This window comes from Coenobita brevimanus, chromosome 18 (assembly GCF_032717465.1).
Source record: "Coenobita brevimanus isolate Jiangsu-jjx chromosome 18, ASM3271746v2, whole genome shotgun sequence".
Taxonomy (NCBI): Eukaryota; Metazoa; Arthropoda; class Malacostraca; order Decapoda; family Coenobitidae; genus Coenobita; species Coenobita brevimanus.
Window position 1 is genome coordinate 3,180,001 of NC_136971.1, and position 12,500 is coordinate 3,192,500.

Below are 12,500 nucleotides of genomic sequence, written 5' to 3' on the forward strand. Positions count from 1 at the left end.
CACAAAATCTCTCATCTCATCCAAAATACAAAAAGTGATATGCCGTAAGAGAAATGCTTAAAAAAAAAAATCTTATCCCTCATCCCCTTTTTGCAGTAATTTGGTGACACTGGGTAAAATAAAATATAAAAAAGCCCCCCCAAAAAAAAGAATTAAAATACAGAAAATAATAAGCCTAAAGAGTGATGCTACATAATCTATATAAAAAAAAAAACGATAAAAGTAACGCTTAAATTCTTCCCCAAAAATCTTTCATCCCCAGTGGTGTCGTGAGGTGGTGTTAGTGAGAGTGCTGGTGAAAACTGTGCTAGGGGAACGCCAAATTAGAGAGCAATTAATAATCACCGCTGGGGCCTGTTCGCGCTGTACCACCTCCCTGTGTCCACGTAGGCCGCTCAGTCGGGCTCCTCGCTGCTCAGAGGCGAGACTCGAGTGAAATGAGGTCAGGCACAGGTCAGGCAAGGTCATATAGCAAGGGTATGTTTACGTGTACCATACTAACAGAGCTACGAAAGGCTTGGTTTGGAATCGGCTAAGGCATCACAACATACCACAAGAGGCTTGGCTGTGTTTGGGTATACCGGTACTCTATAACAAACAAAGGTACCACAAAGGCTAGAAAATATGGGAAGTACTATATACGGTAATATATATGGGTAATGTACATGGGGTAGTGTGCTATATTATACATATACAAGCTTACTACATAAGCTATAATGTCTCTGAGCAGGACACTATATAAGGGCACCATATATCACACACAGGCATGGGAGGCCTAGGATTTTTTGGCTAGGATGGCTAAGGATAATATTGCAATGGTACTATACAACCTACAAGAGTTACCATATATATACTGTACAGTCAAGGGAGACCTAAGGATGTTTTTGACGAAGGCACTACATAAAACAAAAAATCACAGCATCTCTAGAAATGTTTAGTCAGGATGTCACATATTATACAAAACCTGTTATGTTTTTGATTACGGCACCACATAATATACTAAGGCGTTTCTGTCCCTATTAAGTAACGACCCTTCTGCCCATGACACATCACTCCATTTTACATTCCCTGCCATTCCAACTTACCTGCCACAATCCTGCCCACTTACAATATCAAATCCCCATATCATCCTCCATCCACTTCCACACAAAAAAAAAAGAAAAAAAAAAGAAAAAAAAAAGAAGAAAAAAAAAAAAGCAATCCACTTCAATCCCAATAACATCAAATTTGACACCACATAACCTCGAAAATTTGTCACTTCCATTCCCGCCGGTTGAAATATAGAAGGATTAAATACATTTCTATTATCCCCGAATACGTTCCACTCATTTTTACCTTAGCACTCACACAACCTATACCAACTCAAAATCACACCAAATCTCCCAGACCCTTTGCAGCTCACCACATCCTCTACTGGGGCATCCTCTCATCTCTTCAGTCATAAATTAGTTAAAATCAACCCCAAAGCAGCCCCTTTCTGTCTTAAATTAGCCATACTTACTCAACAATACACTCCTCTCATCTCATCAACTATACTTTTCACGCTGAGTTTGTTTGTACCTGTATGTAAGAATGTATTATTGACGTATGTATTTATGTATGTATGTATGTAAGTAAGAATGTTTGTATGTATGTATGAATAAAACTTCAAATCCTGACAAACGTCCTTAACCAACCTTGCACAGGGCACTAATGGTCCAATGGCTGACATCTCTAGCTTAGTTCAGATTAAAATCCTCTGAGGGGGGTGTCTTCCCTGTGTTCGGAAAGCTGCTTATATTTCCTTTAAAAAGAATCCAACCAAGCCCCCTAAACACTCCCATCGAACCTCGTCAACAATAAAACCATATCTTTAAACTTCCACATGCAAACCTCCGATTCAGCTCATCCCCCCACTCCCCTCCCCCCAGTAAGGCCCCCCACTCACCTCAACGTCCCCTGCCACTCACCCACTGTCCCCTGTCCTGACCTGCCCCACTCATTCTTACCTCGTGTGTGTAGCTCTCCCTAGACTTCTCGGAGATGGAGGATAGCGTTTCCCCGGTGACCGTCCCCGTGTACGAGGAAGGCGCGTACATCTCTATTGTTGTGCTCTTGCTTGACCCCTTGTCCGACGAGGCTGGGGGTGGCAGAGCATAGAAGACAGAGATTAGCAGCCTACTCATGGTTAAAGGAGAAATGAAAAAAGCCTTACGAGAGACTGATGGGAGAGATGGGGAAGGATTAGCATGCAATATTAAAGACAAGCTGTGAGAGATTGGGAAAGATTGGTATTCATTATTAAAGGAAGAGAGAGAGAGAGAGAGAGAGAGAGAGAGAGAGAGAGAGAGAGAGAGAGACGAACTGGAGCCAAAATACAGACAAACCGACAGACAGACAAATACAGAAAAGCACCGCCCCACTAGCAGAAAAAGCCCCATTACGCTAATACCCCATAATTAGCGAAAATGGTGTACACTACATTGGCATCCCTCATAAATTTCCCGGAATAATGGGAGACCACTTAATCCCCACCAAAGCCCCACTGCTCCATCTTTCTACGTTCCCTGGCCCCCATCCTTTCCCCATTAACCCATTATTTTTAACCCGTTTTCCCAATTTCACTGTTTAAATGCGTCGATTCCGTTGCACCCATTTTCTGAGCTTATATTTTTACTCTTCCGTCTTTCTACGTTCACTAACCCTCATTCTTTCCCCATTAACCCATTATTTTTAACCCATTTTCCCCATTTCACAATCAAAATGCGTCCACTCCTTTGTACCTATTTTCTAAGCTTATATTTTTACTGTTCCGTCTTTCTACGTTCACTGACCCTTATTCTTTCCCCATTAACCCATTTTCCTATTTTACTATCCCCATTTCCCTACTCCTTTAAAACTTCCCCATTATGCTGTACCCATTTTCTAATGTTATATTCTCACTGCTTTATCTTTACCCATTAACCCATTTTCTATAATTATTTCCTCATTCTTCCCACCCATGCACCTACTCTTCCCCATTCCTCTAAAATCACCTCTCCTCATTCCCCATTCTCTATACTCATTTCCGTTCTACTGGACTCCCCATTCTTCTAAACACAGTCTTAATTTTTCTATACCTATCCCCTTTTTCTTTACCCATTACCTTACTCAACATTCTTTCCCCATCCTCCTCTATCCTCACGCCACTTCACTCACTCCCCCACCCTTCTCCACATTCATTCCCCATCCCAGGACTCCTCCCCCCTCTCTTCCCCATTCCCCACTCTCCGGACTCTCCCCCACGCCCCTCCATTCCTCCGTCACAGCCCCATTATTAATACCTTTACTGGGCAGAGTCATCATGGGTTGAATTCAGATGGCTTAAACCGGGGAGACAAGGTAAGGCACAATGGGGAGAGAGAATGGGGTAAGCCGGATGGGAGAGAGAGAGAGAGAGAGAATGATATATACTCCTATCCTCCCTTTCTATACCCCCAGACACAAAAGAATACACACAAAGAATAGCAGAAAAATATATAGCATCAGAAATACACCGAAAAATAATATACACCCTCTTTATACCTCGAAATGCGGCCATAAATTTCCCCCAAGCAAGCAAACATGCACTGATGAATCCGTGAAGAGGGTGGAGGAGGTGAGGGAGCGGTGTTCTTGCTCCTTTAGATTTCCTTGCACCTCTTCCTTAGCGATTTATTTTGCCTTTTACATCCCAGGGGGCGGTGTTAATGATGCCTTAGATTTCGTAATATCTCTTCTAGATTCCGTAACGCTTCTTCCTTAGCGATTTATTTTGTCTTGTAAGTCTTGTTACCCACTTGAATGTTACTGATGTCAGTATGTTGATCATTAGTAAGACTATTAAGGTGTTGTATGCGAAATAAATCACTGAGGAAGAAGTGTTAAGAAATACCTAAGACTAACATGCAGGAAATGAAGACAGATTTTATAAGTTAATTTTTGTGTGTTACTAAAATCTTAGATTATCATCAAATTACTTAACCTGAAAACTTTCGAGTAAAAATATGTTGATTTCTGAAGCAACATCACAGATACATCCATGCTGCATTAATATTCAAGATAAAGTCCCATCACCTCCATTAACCCCTTCAGTACGATGTCGTGTCGTTAAATGATTCTCGCTGCCGTCACATTATTATCAGCTTTGGGGATATCTTTCGTTGTGAAGGAGTTAATCTCAAGAAAGCCATTAATCACCACGGTTATCATTACTACAACTACCATCAATATCGACGTTAATATTACAACCACCATTATTATCACCACCACCATTATTATCACCACCACTACCTCGATCACCAGCAATTAGTATCACCACCACCATTTGCGACAATACTTATGATATCACCACCACAAGTATTACTACTTCACCACCATTTAACCACTACCATCACAAAAAAAAAAATACAATTCCCACCACCAACCCCATTATTGCAATTCCCACCACCAAGCAGCAACCATGACCAACACCACTAAAAAAACTACAACCATCACCATCACCACCAGGCAAAAACAATCTCAACAATTACTATTTCTACCATCACCACTACGCTAATCCCCACCACCACCATCCAGCATCACAAACCCAGCATTTCCATCTCTCTTCGACCTTTCTTACCCTGACTGCCCTGCCGCCGTCTCCGCCTATGCAGCACACAGGCCACCAGCACCACATTGACCACCACAAGCAGACCCCCTACAGTGGACACCGAGAGAGTCACCACCCTGGGCAGGTCCGCCTTGTCCGCCAGCACCCTCGATATCGCCCTCTCCACCTCCGTCAGCGGCGGTGAACCTTGGATTATAATTGACTGTCTCACTGGGGGACTCGTAGATTCGTTGTCGCGGTTCGGAAGGGAAAACGTAAAACGCGACGCTTCCTAAATTTTATAGGAAGCAGGCTCTCCAAATCTGCACTGCTTAGAGTCTGTGCTCAAAGTCGGGGAGCTCAAATTCTGGCTGCTTTCAGGTCGGGAGAATTGCGAAAACTCAAAATTCGGGTACCTAAGTTCTGTCGAGAATAAATCAATACAACTCAAAACACGGAGAGGTGAAAATTAGCGGAGCTTACGATCCAAGCACGGAATTAGGTTAAATCAAGAGGCACAAAAATAACAGACCTTAAAATCCGTCGAGGAAAAAAAAAAAAAAGTTAGAACTTAAATACCGTCGAGCACTGACTCAACAAAATACAAAATTCGTCGAGCACAAAATTTTACTCCAGCACGAAATTCTGGATCGAGGGAATTCCCAACGCCCTCGTAATACTGACCTGTGAGCCTCTTCTTGGCCCGCCTCTTGATGAAGCAGGCGACGAGGGCGATGTTAAGGACGAGCAGCGCCGCCCCCACCAGCGTGACGATGATGACGATGAGGCCAGAGACGCGGGCTCCAGGGGCGGCCGTTGGGGGCGTGTCTGTGGCCGGGGCTACGCCTGGGGAAGTCGAGGGTTAGTTCAATGCCCCACCACCACCATCATGTCTTTGTCACACTAGGCACCACCACCGCTACAGCTACTAGCATTACCAGTGTTTCATCATTACTACTACAAGCCACCACCACTATTAGTTAAAAAATTACTGTTAGCTGTTGCTTCTGTCTCACCACCACCCAGCTCTTTGCAAATTCTGAAGTATCACCACCATTAGCAATATTGTTAGCATTACTAGTTTTTCATAACTACTATTAACATAGTCACTGGCCATCATTATTACTGGGAACCACCACCACCACCACCACCACCACCATTACTAATACTACCATCGCCTTTACTATACTGATTTTACTTTAACTTGGCCAAGATATTAATCCTTTTGCAACTTATTTCACGTAGATCAGTGGCAGAGAAAGACACTGGCACAGTTCTACATCCCCTGCCTAACACTTTTTCCCGACTAGCACCACATTTTAGTGTTAATCTATTGTTACAACGCAAATTTTAAAAAGGGAAGATGGCAATTACAGGCCAAGTTGACATAAGAACTGTATGATGGCGATGCTACTACTCTAATACCTATCCAGCAAAATCTTCCTGTTAAGTCTGTCGGTCACCACAATTATTACTTGGTATTATCATCATCACCATCAAACATTCTCATCATTACATTCATTACCAGTCACCATCATCACCACTGCCACTCATTACAACCAAATAAAAGAAAACGCCAATTTCAGAATCATCACCACTACTATTATCAGGCATCACCATCAATCATCCATAATATGACAGGACACTACTACTACTACTACTACTATTACTACTACACTCCAAACAATCGTGCAAATTACTAGCATTTCAAAACTATTTACAGGCATGCAAATTCTTCCAGAAAGTTAGTAACAACACAACAGCAAAAATAATAATAAAATAATAATAATAATAATAATAATAAAATAATAATAATAAAAATGATGATGATAATGTAAAGCCGCCTCCAAAACATACCAATACTATGAACTCGTTCCACAATGCAATCGCACACACACAAGAAACCTCGAAAGGACACACACACACACACACACACACACACACACACACACACACACACACACACACACACACACACACACACACACTCAAAATCCCAAAGAGGTCAAAACTGAAGCAAAACTCTTTAAGAGCGAAAAGGCTTTAAGTGGAAGAGGTTCGGCCATTATTACGAGGAAACATAACGAATGGGGCCGTTTAGGAGCAGCACGCGTCATAACACACACACACACACACACACACACACACACACACACACACACACACACACACACACACACACACACACGGACCCCCAAAGCATGCGTCATAAAGAGGGGGGGAGGGTTCCTTGGGGCAGGGAAGGGGAAACTATTAGAGACTGCGTTCTAAATCCAAGATCCCTTTGTGGTTTCGTGACAGCACCTAAGAAGAGACTTGGCACTGGCACATTTAGGGGGAGGGGGACCTGGGGAGGGGTGGAACTCGGGAGGGGGAACTGGGGGAGGGGGAACTCTGGAGAATAAGGTTGGGAAGGGGGAGTGTCATTGGGGGCTGAATTGACAGGGGAGTGCCACAGGGAAAGTAGGGAGGGGAGGGAAATGTCACTGGGGAGAGAGCCACAAGGGAGGGGGAGGGAGGGAAAGGTGCTGAGAGGGGAGAAGGGTAAAGGCAGAGATGTGGGATGCGAGGGGAAAGGTGAAGAGGGGAGAGAAATGGGGAGGGAGAGGGGGGGAACGGTGGGGAGGAGATAAAGGAAAGGGATGGAAAGGGAAAAAGGGTAAGCAAAAAGGAAAACGATTTACAGAGAGAGAGAGAGAGAGAGAGAGAGAATTATAGATGAATGAGACAACAGAAGGAATGAAAAAGGCAAAGAACGAAGAAGAAAAGAGCATCAGAAAGAAAAAGGAAGAATGAAAGAGAGACAGATTAAGAAGGCGTAGCAATGATGGTGGAGGCCTGGATGTCTATGGTGTGGAAAACAGTAAAATGCCTCTCCCTGCCTCTCCACCTCTCCCTCCATAACTCTCCTTCCCTCCCCTCTCCACCTCTCCCTCCGTAACTCTCCTTCCCTCCCCTCTCCACCTCCCCCTCCATACCTCTCCCTTCCTTCCCTCTCCATCTCTCCCTCCATAACTCTCTTTCCCTCCCCTCTACCTCTCCTTCCCTCCCTTCTCTATCTCACCCTCCAAACCTCTCCACCTCTCCCTTTATATCTCTCCTTCCCTCCCCTCTCCCTCCCTTTCTTCCATACTTCTCCTTCCGTCTCCCCTTCTTTTTCCTCTCTCTCTCTCTCTCTCTCTCCCATGCATTCCCCTGACTAACACTCATAATAACTGCTTCTGGCCAAAACAAGACACAAAAGGCGGGATTATCTGGAGGGCTCTTGTGCGTGGGGAGGAGGGGAAAATGGAGAGAGAGGATGGGGAAATGGAGGGAAAGGGTGGGAAAACGGAGAGAAGGGATGGGGTCATGGAGAGAAATGGGAAGAAAGCGGAGGGAAAAGGGAAACGAAGGATACGTGGGAGAATATGGAGGGGAAAACAAGAGGGAAAAGAGAGAGGGGAAAAGAGGGGAGGGAAAAGAGGAGGAGGTGGGGAGGGAAAAGGGGAGGAGGTGGGGAAGAAAAGGTAGATAAAAGGAGGAGGTGAGGCTGAGGAAGGGACTGGGTTGAGGAAAAGGGGTAGTGGAAGATGAGGAGGGAAGGTGGAGGGAAAGGAAAAGTGAAAGAGGAGGAGGAGGAGGGGTAACCCAAAGGAGGGGGGAAGGGAAAACAGGAGGAAGGATAGATGGAGAAAGCCTAGCCCGTTCAGCCCAAGGACGTGTACCCCGGTGAATAAAATCGTCTAGCCTTTACCACAACATAATAAATAAAAGGGTGTACAGGGCAAGGATGACAGTGCTGATGCCTGCTGGTGACGGACTGTATTCGGAAACTCTCTCTCTCTCTCTCCCTCTCTCTCTCTCTCTCTCTCTCTCTCTCTCTCTCTGCGCGCTTCCCTTCTTCTTTTCCGCCATCCACTTATGGTTCTTCTTCATTCAGTCTCTCCAGCCCCTACCCTTCTAGCTCGCTCTCTCCACCACCGCCTCCACCACCACCACCACTCTCCACCATCACTATTTCTTCTCTCCCTCCTCCAACATCCACTCTCTCCCTACCATCCTCCCACTCGCTCCAACACAACCATCTTCACTTCTTCATTTTCCTCTCCCCTCCTTTGCACTCTTAACCAACTCCCCAGCACCCTTTCTCTCTCCCTCTCTCCTTTGTCTCCCTCTCCCTTTCCTCATCACCCTTCCCCTGCTCCTCCTCCCCCTGCCTCTCTCTCCCCCTCCCCTCCTCCTCCCCATCCCCACGTCTCCCCCCTCCTCCTCCCCACTATCACCGCCCAATTGAATATCGCAAACACAATACCACTACAACGCTCCTCCCAATATTGTATTGATAATTTTTGCGCCCGACTGTGGATGGGCTCAGGGCCTTTCTCCACCACTGTGCTCTGTTGTCTGTGGGAGAGAGAGAGAGAGAGAGAGAGAGAGAGAGAGAGAGAGAGAGTCCCCTCACCACCCCACACATATCCACCTTTCCTCACATCTCCCTTCCCCTTCCCCTGAATTCAATCTCCCCTGCGCAGCATCAGCCACAAGGAAATTAAACACTGCGCAGCGATGAGGGGAGAGGGATGGTGGACGGGTGGGGTGAGGGAGGGGAGACGGGTGGGGAGAGGGATGGTGGACGGGTGGGGTGAGGGAGGGGAGACGGGTGGGGTGAGGGAGGGGAAAGGGTGGGGGAGGATATTGGGAAGGGGGGAGGGAGGTAAGACAGAAACCCCCGACCAGGAAATAGGTCATGAGGGACAATTTCATCCCCACCCGGTACGGACACGTAATGGCGGCAAGGAAAATAGAGACGGGAGGCAACACTTAATTATGTAAGCCCCTCAGTCTAACTCCAGCCTCGGGGAAGAATGGTGGGGGGTCAGGGATGAGGAAGGGGGGAGGGAAGGAAGGAGAAGAGAAAGAGGGAAAAGGGAAAGAGGAAGGGAGAAGGAAAAAGGAAAAGGACTGAAGGGGATGGAGGGAGAGGGGAAGGAAGAACAGAGGTGGGGGAATAAAGGGAGACAGGGAAAGGAATGAAAGAAAGGGTAGAGGGGAGAGGGAAAAGAGGGTGAGGGTAAGAAAGAGGGTTATAATTGCTTTTTAGTTTTCAACACAGTAAGAGGCGATGGTAAGGGCACGAAGAGGGAAGGGGCACAGCATTTATTGTGTATTTTTCAGCTGCCAAGGAAGTATGGCAGGGAAAAGGGTTGGGGGAAGAAGGCACACCATTTACGGGAATTTTTAGGATTGTAAGGCGTCGGGAAAGGGAGAGGCGGGAATGGCGGGTACATACGATCCAAAAACTATCTTTATACGCGTGATTGATGGTTTCACAATGAGCGTGGTTGCTGTTCGCGTTTTCTTCGTAGAGGATATAGTTCTGAAGGACGGTTTATTTCACATGTATAAACTTTTTGTGGTTTTGATAACAGAAACAGCCATACACGTTAATGAGAAGTTACTGGAGATCATTTTCAAATCGTTCGTCAGCTGTTTCAGAACATTAAAACGTAAAAATGTAAAGATATTTTGACTATACATATAATTTACTGTCCCTGCAACAAACACCAACGAACGGGCTATTAAGATCTTTTGCTGTTTGCTTTCATTTATACTCGAACAATCTACTTTTCTGTTTTGTTAGGGAGGGGAAGGGAGAAGGGAGGGGTGGTGGGAGGAGGGAACAACGGGTACATTTTATTTTGTAAAGGGTGGCCAGGAAGGGAAGGGAAAGGAAGGGAAGGGAAGGGAAGGGGAAGGGAGGGGAAGGGAGCGGATGGGAAGGGGAAGGGAGAGGAATGGAAGGGAAGCCGCGTAATTCACTTTCTACTTTTTTAAGGGACCGTAAGGAGAAGGGGGGCGTTTAACATTTATATTTACAATTTTCCGAGGTCATTTATTTAAGACCCAAGGCGTGAGGGAGAGAAAAAAGGGGAAGTGGAGGCTCTACCCTTTCCATTTTAGTTCTCTTCCACGGCCAAGTACTCTGACTGACGACTGAGAAGAGAATGGGGGATGACAGGGAAGAAACTAAAATATATTCCTTACTTTTCAACGACACACTACTTTGAAATGTAGACTGAAGGAGAGGTCATTCAAACAGTTGCTCTTTAATTCAGTACGGATTATTAATTTCCGAGAAGGGAAGGGGAGAAAATGAGGTTGAGGAGGGAGAGAAACACTAAAAAAAAATTCTTTAAGGTTGATTAAAGCTTCCAGGCTCTTATGACTCTCTCAAAAAAAAAAAAAAAAAAGAAAAAAAAAAAAGTCTGAGTGTGTTGGAATAAAACACAAGAGTTGTCTCGATCGTAAGCGGGTTAATGGTACAGGGATACACACTCGGGCTCCTATGACTCACTCAGCATAAAAAAAAAAAAAAACGCATGAAATCAGCTGAAACAGAACACCAGACTCTCCCCGATCATGAGAGAGTTAATGACTGTCCGCTGGGAGAGAGAAGATCCGAAGACTTGCTCTCAATTTCATCCGGATAATAATTTCAGTGAAGGGACGGAAGAACCAGGGGCGGGGACATGGGGAGACAATTGATATGTACAGTTTTGTAAGGTTAATCTTTGAGAGAGAGAGAGAGAGAGAGAGAGAGAGAGAGAGAGAGAGGGGGGGAGAGAAGGGGGGAGAGAGACGGGGAGTATTTTTTATGATTAATTCTGCATAATTCTGCTAAATAATTTCTACAAGGAGACGGAGGGATAATGAGAAGGGGGACATTCAACTTTCCAATGTCAATCTGTCTTCATGCAGAGACAGAGGAGTAAAGATCATAAATATTTCGAGGATGAATATTTACTTCCGAACTCTGTAGGCCTAAATATTTTCTGTTGAGTGACAGAGTATGAACGAGTGATGACTTTTTCGTTGTGTGAAGTCAATCCGTCTTTACTGAATAACGAAAGGCAAAGGGAGAAAACAACAGTTGCTCTAATATTCCGTTTGGTTCTGTTGGGCTACATAATTTTTGTTGTGACTGAGGTGGAGCAGGATGTGGAGGAGAGATTTACTTTAGTCAATCTGGTTTTAATGGACACTAACGGCTATAGAATGCGTGAACATTTACTCAGAATAACACTTACTCTTTAATATGCTTTAATTATGAGGCTAAATAACTGTGCGGTAAATGAGGGGCAGGATGACGGAGAGAGGTGGAGACTCCTTTTCGGTCTAATAAAATAATAATCCTTCAAGTCCCTTCACTCCTATGACATTTTTCATTTCATTCACTCCATCACCAGGCGACTTTACTCGGTCTAAGAAGAATCCGTATCAGTGAAAGCGATAATGAAGGCTAGACTTAACCCATTCAATTCGGCCTCTTTCCAATGTTAAATAATTGTCAGACTGTAGATAAAAAATATATTACGTTAATGGGGTGAATGGGATAATTGGTGACTGAAGGGTAAAGGGAGTGAGAATATCTGACTCTAATTTTAGTTATTTCTGTGACCCTATGTAGTTTCTGTGTCGTGATTTAATTCTGTAAAGCAAAGTAATTACCGGGGGGGCATTAAATAAGGGAATGGGGGAGCAAGGGGAGAATGGAGTGGATGAGAGCTTGGGAGTGGGTAGGAAAAGAATGACTGTGTGTGTGTGTGTGTGTGTGTGTGTGTGTGTGTGTGTGTGTGTGTGTGTGTGTGTGTGTGTGTGTGTGTGTGTGTGTGAAGAGGATGAGAATAAGGGAAGTGGGTGCATGAGAGAGACCGATAAGGAGATGTGGGTGGATGGGAGGGAGAGATTGTGGGAGTATGAATATGGGGGAAGAGGAGAATGGCGATGGGTGCAGGGGGAGAGAATGGGGGTTAAGAGATGGGTAGGGGAGCAAATGAGGGTGGATGGATGGATGAAGGATGAGAGAGTATGGGAGTGAAGGGAAGGTGAGGGGGGATGAAATAGGGGTGAGTATGGGAGGAACGAGGGA

General features: G+C 45.1%; 1 protein-coding gene across 1 annotated transcript in view; it reads right to left on the reverse strand.

The window, feature by feature from the left end:
- LOC145391349 (nephrin-like) overlaps nt 1–12,500 on the reverse strand; it is a 103,739-nt gene that overhangs the window by 5,360 nt on the left and 85,879 nt on the right. Inside the window, exons 20-21 of the mRNA XM_080265947.1 lie at nt 5,273–5,434; nt 1,989–2,119 (exon numbers count right to left, since the gene is read on the reverse strand). Of these exons, the coding sequence (XP_080122073.1) occupies nt 1,989–2,119; nt 5,273–5,434 (293 nt within the window). The remainder of the gene's footprint in view (nt 1–1,988; nt 2,120–5,272; nt 5,435–12,500) is intronic.